The sequence below is a fragment of the Olea europaea genome, unplaced genomic scaffold, assembly GCF_002742605.1.
Source record: "Olea europaea var. sylvestris unplaced genomic scaffold, O_europaea_v1 scaffold629, whole genome shotgun sequence".
In the NCBI taxonomy this organism is placed as follows: domain Eukaryota; kingdom Viridiplantae; phylum Streptophyta; class Magnoliopsida; order Lamiales; family Oleaceae; genus Olea; species Olea europaea.
This window is the reverse complement of record NW_019264649.1, coordinates 160,282-177,723: the sequence shown is the minus strand read 5'-3', so window position 1 is coordinate 177,723 and position 17,442 is coordinate 160,282. Positions and strand designations below refer to the sequence as shown.

Sequence of the window (17,442 nt, the reverse complement as noted above, 5' to 3'; positions counted from 1 at the left end):
CCCCCCCCCCCCCCCCCTACCAATTATTGGGATGGATGCACTGGCTTTTCATGGGCAGACAGTGGAGATTGCCTGTTAGCATGATATATCTGGACCATACAAAAATGCCCTCCCAGGTGGGTGACTCGAAACTGGTCACTTAAGCCTGATTAGCAGCATGTGCTGTGTACATGTACTTCTAGCGGTCTCACTCCTTTGCTTGCTCTGAATTCCACTTGCACAAATTTTTCTCGCTCAAGTGAACTTGTGGAGCAATAATACCATATTTCCGTGCATCCAGCTTTTTGCTTTGTCGGACCAGCTATTCATTTAAAAGTTTAAACAGTTAAAGAGGTCTCATATTTATTTATCTATTTTCTTTTTGTCTTCGACACGACTCTTGACATGATCATTCTTTTATCAATGGCCTCAAATGTGCATAATTATTATAGTCTCTTGCCATGTCAAACGACATTGTTTTAAAGGGTTTCTTTTTTAACCTCATCTAAATGGTTTAACTCATAGATAGAGGACAAACTAAACGTCGAAAATCAAATTTATCACTTGTTCGATATCTTTAATTGTTTAGCGTCCCTCATAAGAAGTTTACACTCCAGCAAGTTTGATCTAACAAAAAGAAAAAAGAAAAAAAAACTATTTTTCTACATCATGACTCAAAAGGTCGACAATAGCACTAGAGAAGCCCTTTTTGGCTTTTAAGTAAAGGCCAACATGCTATAATAACTATAAATATTTCCTAAATTTTGTTCAGAATGTCCCGATATTAACGGTTTCTGTGCAAATTAATGAGTACTGCAGGTAGGAGTGAAAGAAACAAAAGAGAGAGAGGACACAAAAGGAAATGAATCAGGAGAGAGAAAGAAGATGTGCATGCAAGGTGGATGTCTTTCACTGAGGAATTTGTGGATGAGAAAAAGGCAGAAAAAGAAGCAAGAATCTAGAAACAAGAATACCTTTCTTTACCATCTCAATGCTTGTTTGCTTGTTTTTGTTTTTGCATTAGTACACTTGAATGTTTAGTGAAAATTCATACAACGAAGAATGTTATCTTTAAGAATATGTTATTCAACACCACCGATATTAAATACCAATGTAGGTGACATCATTTGTATCATTAAATTATAGGTTGAACTAAATACAAGAATTTATGATTCATTTGTTAGTATCTATGATATGTTGACACCTAAACTGGTGTTCTATCATTACTAGAATTATTCTATGTAATTAACTTTCACATGCATCTATGCTTCAATTGGAATCCCCAACCTAATGAAAATGTAGCAAGTACGTCCTCTTGTAAAATGAATTTGGCTCCAATCTTTTAGCACACAAATCGACTATTTAAACATACTTCAATTTAGAGAGTTTTGCAATGCCTTCCTTCTTGTTCGATCTCTTACACAAAATTGCATGCCCTGATAAAAGATTAAAATCCGAATATATTTGGTTGGATAAAATGAAAATACATAAACTTATTCAAATTATCAGTAAGTTACATGTCCACGTGTGAGGTGGAAAGGCTCCACCAGTTTGGAAGATAGCATTTCTCCTTCGTTTGGGCAATTATATTAACGTATGTCAATGACAACTAGTTTTACTGCGAATGGATTGGGAGGTTTTAGTGATGAAATTCAAAGGAGAAATTTGCTCTCTATTATGATTATGAATGCGAACTACCATTGTGAAGAGTTAATTATGAGAGAATGTGACTTTTATTGGTTGGCTAGCTAGTTATAAATTTTTCCAATCATCCTTAGGACTAATTGATCCATACATAAACTTTATCTTTACAATAACTCATTTTACATGTTTTGTTGTACAAAAACTTCAAGTCGAGATATTCCTAACAAGAGTCGGCTTCCGCGACCCAAGTAAAGAAACATGAAACAGTGTCCAAAAAAAAAAAAAACTTGAAAAATAGATGGGTGACAAATTCCTCTTTTGTCTTTTGAATTATTTCCTCATCAGAATTAATAATTCTTTTATCTTTATGAATATTTTATTTTCCCTTCTTGATAGTAGTGCCAAGAAAGAAATTTTAGAATTTAGTTAATGGTTCTTGATTTCTTTTTCTTTTTCATTTTGAGTTTCTTTCATCATTGTCATTAAAGTTTGGGTTGCGCTACACGGATAGGACCTAAGTGACCTTTCCATTTAGAAAAATCCTTAAAGTTTTTGATGGTTATCATAGTTTAAAATAAATTAATATAAAATGTATTATGATATTATTAACTCTATGTTTGATCTCAATTCTTCAAAACTCATTTTTTAAATAATATATTTTATAATAAATTAATTTTGTAATAGAGTGCTTAACTTTTCTGTATCTTTTGAAATCACATTCTCTAAAATAATTACTTTTCACGAAATTTATATAAAACTCTCTATCAAAAAGGGACAAGAACATCTTCAAAAGACTCTTTATTTTTAAAAAACATATTCTATCATTTAGAGAGTATATATAAATTTGAGAATAAAAATTTGAGGCACTCCAACAAGCTCTTTATATTTAATATTTAATTTTACTACTCCTAAAAAATATTTATTATTTTTTTATCCTTTATTTTAATTAATTTTTCTCTAAATTGTTATATTCTTTTTCTACATTAAAAATTGAAAATAGTTTAAATGCATTTTTATTGAGAGTGAATTTGGCTACCCACTCTCTAAATTAAAATGCTAATTTAAAGAGTCTTTTAGAGCATATTTTAAGGATTGACTATTTCAAATAGAGAACATTTCTTATTAAAAGAGTCTCTTGAAGATCCTATAAGTGTTAGTAAAATTTACATTTTTTTCTTTTTCTTTTTGGTTTTGAAAGTAGAGATATTTTACACGTTCATTATTTCTTTAAAACAACAACTTAATAAAAGAGAAGGAAAAAAAGGTAGAAGAAAATACAATATAGCCATGAGTAGAGGAATAATTTAACGGAACTTGTACCGAAGATACGTGGCAAAATGTGATTCGATTCTTTTTTTTTCTTTTTTCCATCTTCCAATGATATTGCACCATGTGTTGTTTATAGGGTTTTTCTATCAAAAAATTTATACTCGCAGCATGATTCATACATCGTCCAAGATTTGGCGGTTGATAGTGTCCACAGATACATTTTCCCTCACCTTACTACGGCACCCTCTTCTTTCTTCTCCACCTGAGCACACACAGACAGATTCCGGTGAAATAAGGGACGGTGATGGGCGGAGGAACACTCCTATGCTCTTGGCGTTTCAACTTACCTAGTTGCAGCTACCTTGTCTCATTAATGCCACTATAAGCAAATCCAAGTGCTCTTCAACCTAACTTCTCGATTGCCTTCACAAACCAATGCTCAATTCTCGCCAAAACCATCATAATCAAAGACTCAGGTCCATCCTCAGAGCCACCGAGACAACTCAGACACCACCCTCCGCCATCGTAGAAACTGCCAACAAATCCATTGTCCTCGATGAAGAGTTTTCACTAGCCAACGTTTGATTTTTATTTTTGTTTCTGCTGTTATTGTTTAGATAGTTCTTATTTCTTTATTTTAATAAATGAAGGGAGCAAATGGAGAGTTTGTCATAATCTATTAAATTAAGTGCTTTATTTTTGTGAAATTATAGCACTTTCTAGTATTAGCCAATATGTGGATAAAAAGTTGACAATAATTTGAATCCAATGACATGTGGTGGTTAAAAATGAGTTCGAGGAAAAATAAGTTTGAGAAAAATGAGTTTTAGAAAATTGGGCCCAACAGAGGCATAATAACATTCGCATACAAAAGTAGATTATTTTTGAGGAAATTGCAATACATGTCAACTTTTGGCTTTACATTTTAAAAAATATCACTTTTTTTTTAAATCTTTGCAAGATTGTGATTTTTGGACATTTTTGCCCCCACACAAAATTTTAATACCCAACACATCCTTAAGTTGACAACATGGAGAAAATGTGCAATCAATCACCTTATAATTGTACTTAAAAGTCCCTACAATATATATATAAGAGCAACTATTAATAAATTGGTGAACAAGTTAATAGTAGGTCCCCATGAATTTAATGATTCATCAATTAAATAATGTATCATGTCATCGGTGCTTAACATAAACTAAGCACCAGTACTTAGGAGATCATTATATATATATATATATATATATATATATATATATCGGCACTTATGAGGTCATTACTGATAATTGAAGATATGTTGTTCTGAAATTTGCTCTCTCTCTCTCTATATATATATATAGAGAGAGAGAGAGAGAGAGAGAGAGAGAGAGAGCAAATTTTAGAACAACATACCTTCAATCAAAACGAGCAACAATGAACCCAGGACGATTTCGATCTACAGACACACGAAAAACTATGACAATTTTTCTCCAAGGATCAAGCTAGCAGATTTGTGCAAAAACAAAATCCATTGGCCAAAAGTACGAAAGTTTTTTTCTCCTAGGATTATGCAACAGGTTCGGGCAAAAAAGACCCAGTAGCAAGAAATTACAGCACGGGAAGAGAAATCGAGTCTCAAGAAAAGAGAGAACGGAAAGAGAGATTTTTTTCATCACATCCAAACGAATTAAATATCAAAAGAATAACAATGCACCATAGTAATATAAAAGCTATCAACCAAAGCAATTGCAATAGAAATTGACATGTATTGAATGAAGGGGTCTCAATGAGTCTAATGCAAACGGAAACAAATGGCAAATGATCCAAACACAAAGGATAGTTCATTCAACAAAAACTTAATTTAATCCCATACAAACTACAGCCGATGAATAACCATGTTTGAGACAACAATTGGAATAAAAGAAAGACCACCACCAGTATTTCAACGGTAGGATTTCTGGAACCTTGCACGAGTACCACGACCACAAAACTTCTTAGGCTCACAGCGTCTGGGATCTGCCACAAATAGGGTCATATTGTACCTCATGAGAATTTCCTCCATCTCCTTCTTGGACTGCTCATCCAAGTACTTCTGGTAGAAAGCGACTGAGGGCTTCGCGATGGACCAATTGATAGCATATATTTGGGAGGTGTGACCACCACCCTTGACAAGGATCCTCATATCCAACCTGACACGACCCGTCCCGAGTCACCCTAGTGGACCCGAAACATGGCATGCGGCAATGATAGATGTTGATTAGATGTCAAATCTATCACCAAGGCCGATTATGAGTTATTTCAAAAAAAAAATGCAACAAAATCAAATGCTTATATAAAATATAATGCGATGAGCCCAAAATATTTACTTCGTGCTTCATCAAAATGAGTTATAACACTCAACACGTCGTGTGGCTCTTATTCCGAAATCATTAGGCTCTTTCAGCTAAAAAGAATCAATTGCTACGTGTAGGAAAAATCGTGGAAAAATATATGAGTTGATAGCTCAGTGAGCAGAAAAGTTCAAAAATAATTATATTTTTTCAATTTTTACATTTTTATCGAAAATCGAGTTCATATCATTTCATAATTCACAAGATAACATCATGTAATTATAACCAAAAGTGAAACATTCACATAAGATCGTAAAATATCATATCGAAATCATGATATAAACATAAGCTGGTAATCATGCTATAATTTCATCACATCAAATGTAATAGAAAATCCACCAAAAATGTACCCTCTGACTAAAATCTGTAATCTGCCTCTCGGGCTAAAAACTTTCGCCACGGGCCTTTGGCCCCTCCGTGAACGAAAGTCAGTCTCAAAGACCTCTCATAATCTATTCTAGAACACGGTCAAGGCCCCTCTGTGAACTATATGTACACGATCAAGACCAATGTCAGGTCAAGACCCTTCGTGTAGGATATAACACGGCCAAGACCTCTCTGTGAACTAGAAGAAGTATATAATCATGGGTACTTTTCTAGCCGATCTCAATATTGCATGTCTCACATATCAAACAAATCTCAATATCACATGTCTTATATAGCAAATCACAAATGTGCCATAAATAATCTTTGAGATTTCACATGTATCATACTAAAAGAGATTTCCATAATAACCATGTAATTCGAACACATAATTGCACATACTTTGATAATATACTTAATTCGTAAATATTTTTAAAATATTTATATTTTTCCACTCATATTACTATGTTCGTAAAATCAACCCGGTTGGTAAGCTGTTCTGATGTCAGTATCGTCGCATGAAATATGATATAATTTTTAAATAAACAAATAATTATTTTAAATAATTTCAATAATTAAATAGGCAATATCGAAACTTAGTCATTTCACATTTGAGCGATTTCTAAAGTCTCTTTAATCACTAAAACTAGTTTTTCTTTCATCTTACTCAATTTCATGGTTTATTATACTTAACCCCTTCATTAAAATTGAATTTAGTCTAACAATATAACAACTATAAAATCAAACATAACTTAACAATAAGTAATTTTTTACTTACCTTTCAAAATTGAGGAATTCAAGCCTAATAATGTAGAGCACTTAATTCCTAACACGTTGGCAAAAAATTTCTATTTTTTTTCTTCTTCTTCTTCCCTTTTTTTCTCCTTTTCTCTTTTCTCTCTTCTCTCTCTCTTTCTTTTCTCTCTTTTTCTTGATTCTTCTCGGCTTCTCATGAAAGAGGAAGTTTGTAATAGTTGGATTTATATGTGTGTGTGAAAATGGATTAATATATTGTGAAATGGATTGAGATACAATTCACCGCGTTTGACCATTTTTTTTCTATCGTTTTTTTTTAAATAGCTTGAGAATGTTGACTTTTCATTTTCTTTTTTTTAAGGTATTACAAAACTCACCCCCTTAAAAGAATTTTGTCCTCGAAATTCGATTAGCTAGAGGTCCAACTCGTAAGGATATAGAACTCACATTTAACTTCCGCTACCCATAATGCCTTTTTTATTAAATGATTTCTTCAACAAACATTTAGTACCAAAATTTAATCTTTCCCATCATAGTTTTAATATCTTTTTTCTCTCTTCTCTCTCTCTTTCTTTTCTCTCTTTTTCTTGATTCTTCTCGGCTTCTCATGAAAGAGGAAGTTTGTAATAGTTGGATTTATATGTGTGTGTGAAAATGGATTAATATATTGTGAAATGGATTGAGATACAATTCACCGCGTTTGACCATTTTTTTTCTATCGTTTTTTTTTAAATAGCTTGAGAATGTTGACTTTTCATTTTCTTTTTTTTAAGGTATTACAAAACTCACCCCCTTAAAAGAATTTTGTCCTCGAAATTCGATTAGCTAGAGGTCCAACTCGTAAGGATATAGAACTCACATTTAACTTCCGCTACCCATAATGCCTTTTTTATTAAATGATTTCTTCAACAAACATTTAGTACCAAAATTTAATCTTTCCCATCATAGTTTTAATAACTTCCTAAGAGCCAATATATGGTATTCTCATTTTCATTTTTTTTTTCATAACGGTTACGTACTAAAATATAATAGCATTCTTTCACCAATTTCATCACAATAAATATGTCCTTAGAATATGTCAATATCATATATAACCTCAATTATCGTCATTTGTGTCTAGTTTTTATATGTCAATTCCATGAAAAATAAATAATTATCTCAATCTCCCTTAATTAACCAATTATAGTTGATAGCCTCTCTTTTGAACTTGTCTTCATAGTGTCTGACATTCCATTAAAAGAAGATGCACAATGTAATTTAATCACATAACTTCTTGTAACTAACCAAAGATAAATACTCTAATTTCACCATGTAATTAACAATATTGTCTATATATAATTTTATAAGTCTATCATATGAACTGACTATATCACTTAAAAAAAATCTTGTAACCTTTATCAATTTATCCACAATGATTTTAAATATTATTTTGTCTCCATTCCGTGTATTTGGAATCCCCAAACAAAAATATTAGATGGTAACTATCTTCATTCTAAATTGACAATATCTCCAAAAATTCAATTGTTCATGATTTTCCAAAATTCTAGTTATCCCCAATAAAACAACTAAGATAGCTCAATATGGTGTTCTTTTCCTTTAATTCTATATCACCCAATGATAATATATACACAATTTCCATTTTCACCTTTTCGAATAGAATATACCTTAAAACTCTAATGATTAATAAGCATTGATATTTCTCTCAATGTGATGACATAATCCCAATATAACCAACTTCAAATCATGTCTCTTCAACAATCTATTATATAATTGATAATTCATCATTTTACTTCAGAACACTTTATAAACCTTAACATAATCCATTATCATAAATCATTATCGTGAATCAAGCACTCATCATCTTTGAATATAAGAGCAGCTATTTTCTCAGAATTTTCTAATAGCAAAACTTTTGACATTTCTATATCCATACAAATTTTGTTCTTTCTTCCTATAAAGAGACAATAATAACATTTAATCCATGAAAATCTATACTCTTATTCCGTAAATAGGTCGTTGATCTATCATCAATGCATAATCCTTCTTGTATATCGCATAAAGACCTTTAATTAAGATAATGTAACCTAAAGATACGATTTCACAATGAGTAAAATCTATATTTGATGATCATCTTAAATTTTAGAAATATCCAAATCCAACATGTCCTACTTATATTCCTTAACAAATATATTTTGATGAAAATGAAATACTTTGTTCGTGATCCATACAATTGGAAATAGCCCAAAAATTATATCACTGAAATTTCAATAAATTTATCTTAACTTCAAAATTTAACTCAACACTTCTAAATTGTATGGAATGTAACACAATAATCCAACGAATGGCCTCAACAAAATCAATTAACTTAGTAACCCAAATTTATCATCACATTATTTTGCTATAGGACAACCATTATATTCATTTACATGCTATTCACCATATCATATTATGATCATGTAACCTTGGCATTTATCGTCATATCGTATGACTTAAAATATTTAATTATGTCAATTTTCCTTAATATCACAAGATAATAACATTAATATTTATCACGTCAACATTTCAAATATCAATATACCGCATGTTAATTTCCCAATCTCAATAATTTTCAACTCTACCATTCTCTAATTTTATTTTATTTTTCACATAACATACCTAAATGCACATATCCATTTAATTCTATTTTTAAAGCAACAAATCACCCCATAATGGGTAATCATTTTGAAGTTCATCCCTATTATTCTCCTATTCCTTGTAATCAAACCACTAATAAATAATCGAAATAACTGGAATTATTATTAATTTCCTCAAGCCTAAAATACACAATAACACATTGTCATCTATCAATCAACAAATCATCATTTTGTCTTCCACAATTTCTTATCATATAGCATAAATATACACCATTATAATTTCTATTATCATCCCATATAAATCGCCACAAATCACCACAAAATTTTGATGACACTAAAAACCATTTGGCTTCAAAAATAATTAAAATTTCTCACTGGTTATCACCAATCACACATTAGATCATTTTCCTATATTTATCGTGCAAGCTATAACTAAAAATTTTCCTATGTACACATAAAAAAAATCATGTAGTTCTACAAATAAATTGATAATTAAGTAGTTGTAACATTTGTAACTTCGAATGCCTCTCAAAATCATCACAATCTGTTCAAATCTTACTAGGTTACATACACACATAATTCTAATCCAACAACTAATAACATTTCCAACCATAATATCATTGCAGCTACCATACTTACATACTAATCTTTCCTGGATCTGTTAAAAATATCTTTTTATCATTTTTGGTTCTATGCATTTGAGCTAGAGAGCCTGTGATTTTTGCCACCACAACATGTGATCATATCCACTGAACATGCATGAACCATAAAATTTTTTGAAACCATGCTCTGATACCACTTTGACACGACCCGTCCCGAGTCATCCTAGTGGACCCGAAATGTAACGTGCGCCGATGATAGATGCTGACTAGATGTCAAATCTATCACCAAGGCTAACTATGAGTTATTTAAAAAAAATGCAACAAAATTAAATGCTTATATAAAATATAATGCGATGGGCCCAAAATATTTACTTCGTGCTTCATCAAAATGAGTTATAACACTCAACATGTCGTGTGGCTCTTATTCCGAAATCATTAGGCTCTTCCAGCTAAAAAGAATCAATTACTACCTATAGGAAAAATCGTGGAAAAATATATGAGTTGATAGCTCAGTGAGCGGAAAAGTTCAAAAATAATTATATTTTTTCAATTTTTACATTTTTATCGAAAATCGAGTTCATATCATTTCATAATTCACAAGATAACATCATGTAATTATAACCAAAAGTGAAACATTCACATAAGGTCGTAAAATATCATATCGAAATCATGATATAAACATAAGCTGGTAATCATGCTATAATTTCATCACATCAAATGTAATAGAAAATCCACAAAATATGTACCCTCTGATTAAAATCTGTAATCCGTCCCTTGGGCTAAAAACTTTTGCCACGGGCCTTTGGCTCCTCCGTGAACGAAAGTCGATCTCAAAGACCTCTCATAATCTATTCTAGAATACGGTCAAGGCCCCTCTGTGAACTATATGTACACGATCAAGACCAATGTCAGGTCAAGACCCTCTGTGTAGGATATAACACGTCCAAAGCCCCTCTATGAACTAGAAAAAATATATAATCATGGATACTTTTCTGGTCGATCTCAATATTGCATGTCTCACATACCAAATAAATCTCAATATCACATGTCTCATATAACAAGTCACAAATGTGCCATAAATAATTTTTGAGATTTCACATGCATCATACTAAAAGAGATTTACATAATAACCATGTAATTCGAACACATAATTGCACATACTTTGATAATATACTTAATTCGTAAATATTTTAAAAATATTTATATTTTTCCACTCACAGTACTATGTTCGTAAAATTAACCTAGTTGGTAAGCTGTTCTAATGTCAGTATCGTCGCATGAAATACAATATAATTTTTAAATAAACAAATAATTATTTTAAATAATTTCAATAATTAAATAGGCAATACCCAAACTTAATCATTTCACGTTTGGACGATTTCTAAAGTCTCTTGAATCGCTAAACCTAGTTTTTCTTTCATCTTACTCAATTTCATAGTTTATTATACTTAACCCCTTCAATAAAATTGAATTTAGTCTAACAATATAACGACTATAAAATCAAACATAACTTAACAATAAATAACTTTTTACTTACCTTTCAAAATTGAGGAATTCAAGCCTAATAATGTAGGCCACTTAATTCCTAACACATTAACAAAAAATTTCTATTTTTTTCTTCTTCTTCTTCCCTTTTTTTTCCCTTTCTCTTTTGTCTCTTTCTCTTTCTCTTTCTCTTTCTCTTTCTTTTCTCTCTTTTTCTTGATTCTTCTTGGCTTCTCATGAAAGAGAAGAGGTTTGTAATAGTTGGATTTATATATGTGTGTGAAAATGGATTAATATGTTGTGAAATGGATTGAGATACAATTCACCGCCTTTGACCATTTTTTTTTCTATCGTTTTTTTTTTTAAACAGCTTGAGAATGTTGACTTTTCATTTTCATTTTATTTAAGGTATTACACAACCGGTGGCAACCAAGGAGAATGGGTTCAAATGCCTTGTAGTGCAAGATTTTTGGTTGGACCAACTTGATGGGGACGCCTTTGATCTTGATCAATCTGAGGCCACACTAACAGTGGGTAATTACGACAGCAGTTCTCTTCTGCTCGAAGCATCGTACGAATTCTGTAGTCGACACCATGGCTAAGGTTGGCCTCTCTCTCTGTCGAAGGAAAACCCTAATCCTAGTGCAACTTTGATGAATGGAAAAAAGATTAGGGTTAATGGAGTGTTTTCATTTGGAGAGAGTAGGGAGAAAGATATTTTGTATAGATGCCATAAGACCAATACATCCTTCCATGAATCACTGTAACGGTTACTTTGTGAGTAAGAGAAGAGGGATTGCTAAAATATTTTAGGGTAAAATGGGAAAGCAAAATGCTTCATGAGTGAATAGTGAATGCCATATACCCTCTTTTAATATATATATATATGTGTGTGTGTGTGTGCGCGCGCGCGCGCGCTAATTTCTTGTGTTCGGATTTGTGGTAGTAATTTAACCTAATTTTAATTAATTTTAATATTTGCCATTTGATGTTAAATTACTTATTTTTATGTGTTTTTACCATTATTATTTCTTGCATTTTCATTTATGTGGCCAATGAATGATTATGTTTAATGATTTTTATATCGTTCGAAGGAAGATTGTACATTTTATACCAAATAGTGAAAACCCTAAATTTGTGTAGGAGATGGAGATATACCCCCTAACCCCTTGGTGACCCATTGAGCTATTTTCACAAAGATTTAATGCAATTGTTTGGTTTTAATCGATATAGAGATATAGTAGGTTAAATCAATCAATTAAAATTAATTTCGCTCAAAAGAGGTAATTAATTAAAATTGGAAGGCCAGGCCTTACATCATAAATGAGTATTTCGTTAATTGGCTTATGGAAAAATTAATTAGATGACGGTTAAATAAAACCATGAATCCCAACCACATTTTCCTCTTAAATTTCCAAGATTTTTATATTTTCTAATTTTGTAGAGTTTTAGTTTATGTTTCCTTATTTTCCAAAATCATAATTTATTTGTTTATTCTTTTTATTTTTAGAATTAAATTAATTAGAGTTATAAAATTTAAAGTAAACATTCGTTGAGGGATTGACAACTCAGACTCAAAACATCTACTTTATTACTTGGACGTGACTGTGCACTTGCGGTTTGCACTTTTTAGTGAATATAGAAAATCACTACGATCAGGTCATGGAACGTCAAAGCTTGACTATCTTAGTAGCTTTTACTCAATGTTAGGTTTCATTCCTGTAAATTGTGTTTTTCTTCTATAAATTGTGTTTTTCTTCTCTAATTATTTATAGAATTTTATTTGGCAAAGCTTAAAAAATTACTTATAAGTAAAGAAATAAGTTATTATTTCTTTTTAGTCCATCATTTTCATATTTAAACCTTTTAGATTACTGAATATCGTGAGATTCACGAGGTTGAGCGAAAAATACTTTCCAGACAAGCAACCCTTGTTTATTTAGTAAACTATCTCCTCCATAAAGACACAGAAGCTTAGACATTGTGTGTTGGGAGTTGCAACATAGATTGTGATTGCAAGTTGGAACTGGTAGAGAAAGAGGCAAGTCTGACGCGACCTTGAAACAGCCCCTGCAGGTGCTTGAAATCTGGGATTTATTTAAAGCATTTACGTCATTGCTACTGTCCGACTACAAACTCGCAATATCCAATGTCTATCTGCTGAAAACTGGTGTCCTACATGGGGAGATACAGTTTCCCATATGTATTTGGCAGCGTAGCGACCATTTCCTCTTTCTCATTCTGATAGTTAACTCCCACTGTTAAGTTGGATAGCTCTGCACTCAGCAATGTACCCAATGTTTCAGTTTACACATTCTTTCCCATGATAGATATTTTGCTTAAATCGCTAGTGTACAGATCATGACAAGTAATAAACTTGATTTTAAAGTTGAATTATAAAAATCTTTCCCACATAGACTTGCTACTTATAATCCATTTTTATCCTGAACCTATGTTCAAATTAAACTAATGTTGTCACCAATTAATGATTTAAGAGACTGAGTTTAAATTAAAATTATACTAAACTAATCTAATACTATAGATGCTTGAAGATGTTGAGTAGTAAACTTGATTTTTGAGCTAAATAATATGGGTTTAAGGACTTTGCCCATAGACCCCAAATCAATTAAAAAGCCTAACATGCCAAGCATTTCTAGAAACATTATCTAGAAAAATCTATATAAATATCTACTAGAAAAATCCATGTAAATAGCTAAATAAAATATGTGGTAATGTGTCAAGAAGAATATGTGGTCTTATAAAGTCTATCTAGAGTATTCTAGAAAATTATCTTGTCCAATGTGTGGTCTAAAAGTTTTATGTAAATATGTGGTCTAGGATTCTCTAGAAAAATGTGTGGACTAGAAGCTTCATGTAAACACTATATAAAGGGTAATGTTCTCCATTTTGTAACAAGTCAAAAAAGTGTGCAAGTCTTGAAGTTGAGAAATACAAGTTTCCTTTTGTTCACTTCCTTCTTCCTATTAATGTTGTCCTCCTTAAAATCCTTAGTCAATCCAAGTTGGTGAACCCCTCTTTCCTCCAATAAAAGGTATCAGAACCCTAAGGTTCTTGTGAAAAATGGCAAGTGGGATGATTCCTTTTCAAGTTCTTCAACTCAACAAGGATAACTACGACAATTGAAGCATAAAGATGAAAGCATTGTTCGGGTCGCAAGATGCATGGGAGATTGTAGAGAAATGCTACACCGAGCCACAAGACGAGGTCGCTCTATCCCAAGCACAAATGGATAGTTTGAAGGATGCAAGGAAGAAGGACAAGAAGGCGCTCACCCTCATCTATGAAGCCTTAGATGAAGGCATGTTCGAGAAAGTAGCTTGTGCTACTACAAGAAGGAAGCATGGGAGATCTTGTAAAACTCCCACAAAGGAGTTGAGAAGGTGAAAAAAGTTCGACTTTAAATACTTCGAGGTGAGTTTGAAGCTTTACATATGAAATAATCGGAATCAATTTCTAATTACTTCTCTAGAGTATTGTCTATTGTGAATCAATTGAAGAGGAATGAAGAAACGTTGAACGACACTGACTAATTGAGAGGATAATTAGGTCTTTAGATTCTAAATTTGACTACATAGTTGTAGCCATCGGGGAATCTAAAGATCTAGATAGTATGAGTGTTGATCAACTCATGAGATCTTTACAAGCCCATGAGGAAAGACTAAAGAAGAAGGTGAAAGAAGAGCCATTAGAGCAAGCTCTTCAAACAAAGCTCATTTTGAACGAGGGTGAAGGAAGATTCAGCAATAGAAGAAGACAAAGATGAAGAGGACAAGGCCAATATCGAGGAAGAAGTGCATTTTTCAAGGAAAAAAGAAGATAAAACTCATTTTCCACCAGAGGTCGTGGAAGAGGAAAATATACGAGGCAAAATGAAGGGTCATGGTATAACAAATCTCAAATTAAATGTTACAATTGTCAAAAACTTGGTCATTATGCTTCAAAATGTAGAAATATTACTAATCAAGTTGAGGAGAAAGCCAACTACACTTTCAGGAAAATGAAGTGGATCATGCACTAATGTTGGCTTACAAAGGTGAAGAGAGCAAAGAAAAGAACACTTGGGATTTGGATACAGGAGCAAACAACTATATGTGTGGAAGAAAAAAAATGTTTGTAGAACTTGATGAATTAGTAAGCGGAAATATCACCTTTGGAGATGAATCCAAGATCCCAGTGAAAGGAAAATGTAAAATCTTGATCCGCTCGAAAAATTGTACGCATCAATTAATGTCTATTATGTGCCCAATATGAAGAATAACATTTTAAGTATGAGACACCCCTTAGAAAAGGGCTATGATATTCATTTGAAAGATCATAGTCATTCAATAAGAGATCAAGGAGAAAATTTGATTGCCAAAGTCCCAATGACAAGAAATAGAATATCTGCGTTAAGTATTCAAAATGATGTCTCTAAATGCTTAAAAGCTTGTTTTAAAGATTCATCTTGACTTTAGCACTTGAGATTTGGACATCTTAATTTTGGAGGCTTAAAGTTGTTGAGTAAGAAGAAGATGGTGAAAGGTTTGCCTCCAATAAATCATGCGGATCAATTATGTGAAGGATGTTTACTTGGAAAGCATTTGAGGAAAAGTTTTTCAAAAGAAGCATCTACAAGAGCTAAGAAGCCGCTAGAACTTGTATACTCGGATGTTTGTGGGCTAATCAATCCAAGTTTTCTTGGTAAGAACAATTACTTTGTCCTTTTTATTGATAATTTTAGTAGAAAGACTTGGGTTTATTTTCTTAAACAAAAATCGAAAGTTTTTAGAACTTTTAAAAGGTTTAAAGCTCTTGTTGAAAAAGAAAGTGGCTATAGCATAAAAGCCATGAGATCAGATAGAGGAGGAGAATTCACCTCCAAAGAATTTGAGAAATATTAGGAGGAGAATGGAATTCGTCGCCCATTGACGGTTTCATACTCTCCACAACAAAATGGAGTAGTCAAAAGAAAGAATAGATCCATTCTTAACATGACACGTTGCATGATCAAAAGTAAGAGATTGCCCAAAGAACTTTGGGCCGAAGCTATTAATTACGTCGTGTATCTGTCTAATCGATTTCCTTCTAGAAATGTGTGGAATAAGATACCATAAGAAGCATGGAGTGGAAGAAAGCCCAGCATCTTTCACCTACGAGTATTTGGGAGCATTGCATATGCTCATGTACCAGATCAAAAGCGGTCCAAGTTAGATAACAAAAGCGAAAGATATGTCTTTATCAGCTATGACTCATTCTTTAAAGGCTACAAGTTGTATAATCCAAGCAAGGAGAAGATCACCATAAGTAGAGATATTGAGTTTGATGAAAAAGGAGCTTAGGATTGGGGTGTCCAAGAAGAAAACTATGACTTCTTACCATTCTTTGAGGAAGAAGAATAAGAGAATGGAGAGCAGTAAGAGCTTATCAGTCCACCTCTATCACCTACTCATGGAAATACTTCTCCATCATCTTCACAAGGAGAAAGCTCAAGCGAAAGGACACCACGGATGAGGAGCCTACTAGAGCTATATGAGGTAATAGAAAATCAAAATGATCTCACACTCTTTTATCTTTTTGCCAATTGTGAGCCAATAGGGTATGAAGAAGTGGAGCAAAATAAAATATGGAGAGATGCCATAGATGAAGAGATTAAAGCTATTGAGAAAAATGACACGTGGGAGCTGACAACTCTTCCCAAAGGAAAGAGAGCAATCGGAGTTAAGTGGGTGTACAAGGTAAAGAAGAACGCTAAAGGAGAAGTAGAAAGATACAAAGTAAGATTGGCTGCCAAAGGTTACAACCAACGGTTAGGAATCAATTATGAAAAGATACTTGCTCTTGTTGCTCATTTAGAAACTATAAGATTAATTATTTCTTTTGCAGTGCAAAATAAGTGGAAGATATTTCAAATGGATGTGAAATTAGCTTTTCTAAATAGTTATCTCGAAGATGAAATTTATGTGGAGCAACCAATGAGCTATAATAAAAGGACATGAAGGTAAAGTCTTAAAACTAAAAAAGACTTTATATGAGTTGAAACATACTCCAAGGACATGGAATAATAGAATTGACAAGTATTTTTTAGAAAATAACTTCACAAAATGCTCTCACAAGTATGCCCTTTATACAAAGGTAAATGAGAAAGGAGGTATTTTGCTTGTTTGTTTGTATGTAGATGATCTTATATTCACAGAAAATAATCAAAGTATGATTACTAAGTTTAAGAAGGCCATGGCTCAAGAATTCAAGATGACGGATATCGACCTCATGGCTTACTATCTTGGGATTGAGGTAAAGCAAATGGAGAATTGCATCTTTATCTCACAAGCAGGATATGCGAAA

At 32.4% G+C, this 17,442-nt stretch overlaps 2 protein-coding genes and 1 pseudogene across 3 annotated transcripts in view; 2 read left to right on the top strand and 1 right to left on the bottom strand.

The window, feature by feature from the left end:
* Positions 1 to 971, top strand: part of LOC111389868 — a 2,966-nt gene extending 1,995 nt beyond the window's left edge. For both annotated transcript variants that reach the window (XM_023014846.1, XM_023014845.1), the window contains exon 5: positions 799 to 971. In XM_023014846.1, the coding sequence (XP_022870614.1) occupies positions 799 to 845 (47 nt within the window). In that variant the 3' untranslated portion in view covers positions 846 to 971. The remainder of the gene's footprint in view (positions 1 to 798) is intronic.
* A 3,842-nt stretch (positions 972 to 4,813) lies between these two features.
* LOC111389875 lies at positions 4,814 to 11,696 on the bottom strand (annotated as a pseudogene).
* A 2,557-nt stretch (positions 11,697 to 14,253) lies between these two features.
* Positions 14,254 to 15,569, top strand: LOC111389855. The gene is made up of 5 exons (XM_023014832.1): positions 14,254 to 14,501; positions 14,668 to 14,791; positions 14,853 to 15,026; positions 15,115 to 15,294; positions 15,375 to 15,569. The coding sequence occupies exons 1-5, from the start codon at positions 14,254 to 14,256 to the stop codon at positions 15,567 to 15,569; spliced, it is 921 nt and encodes a 306-aa protein (XP_022870600.1).
* Positions 15,570 to 17,442: the final 1,873 nt, after the last annotated feature.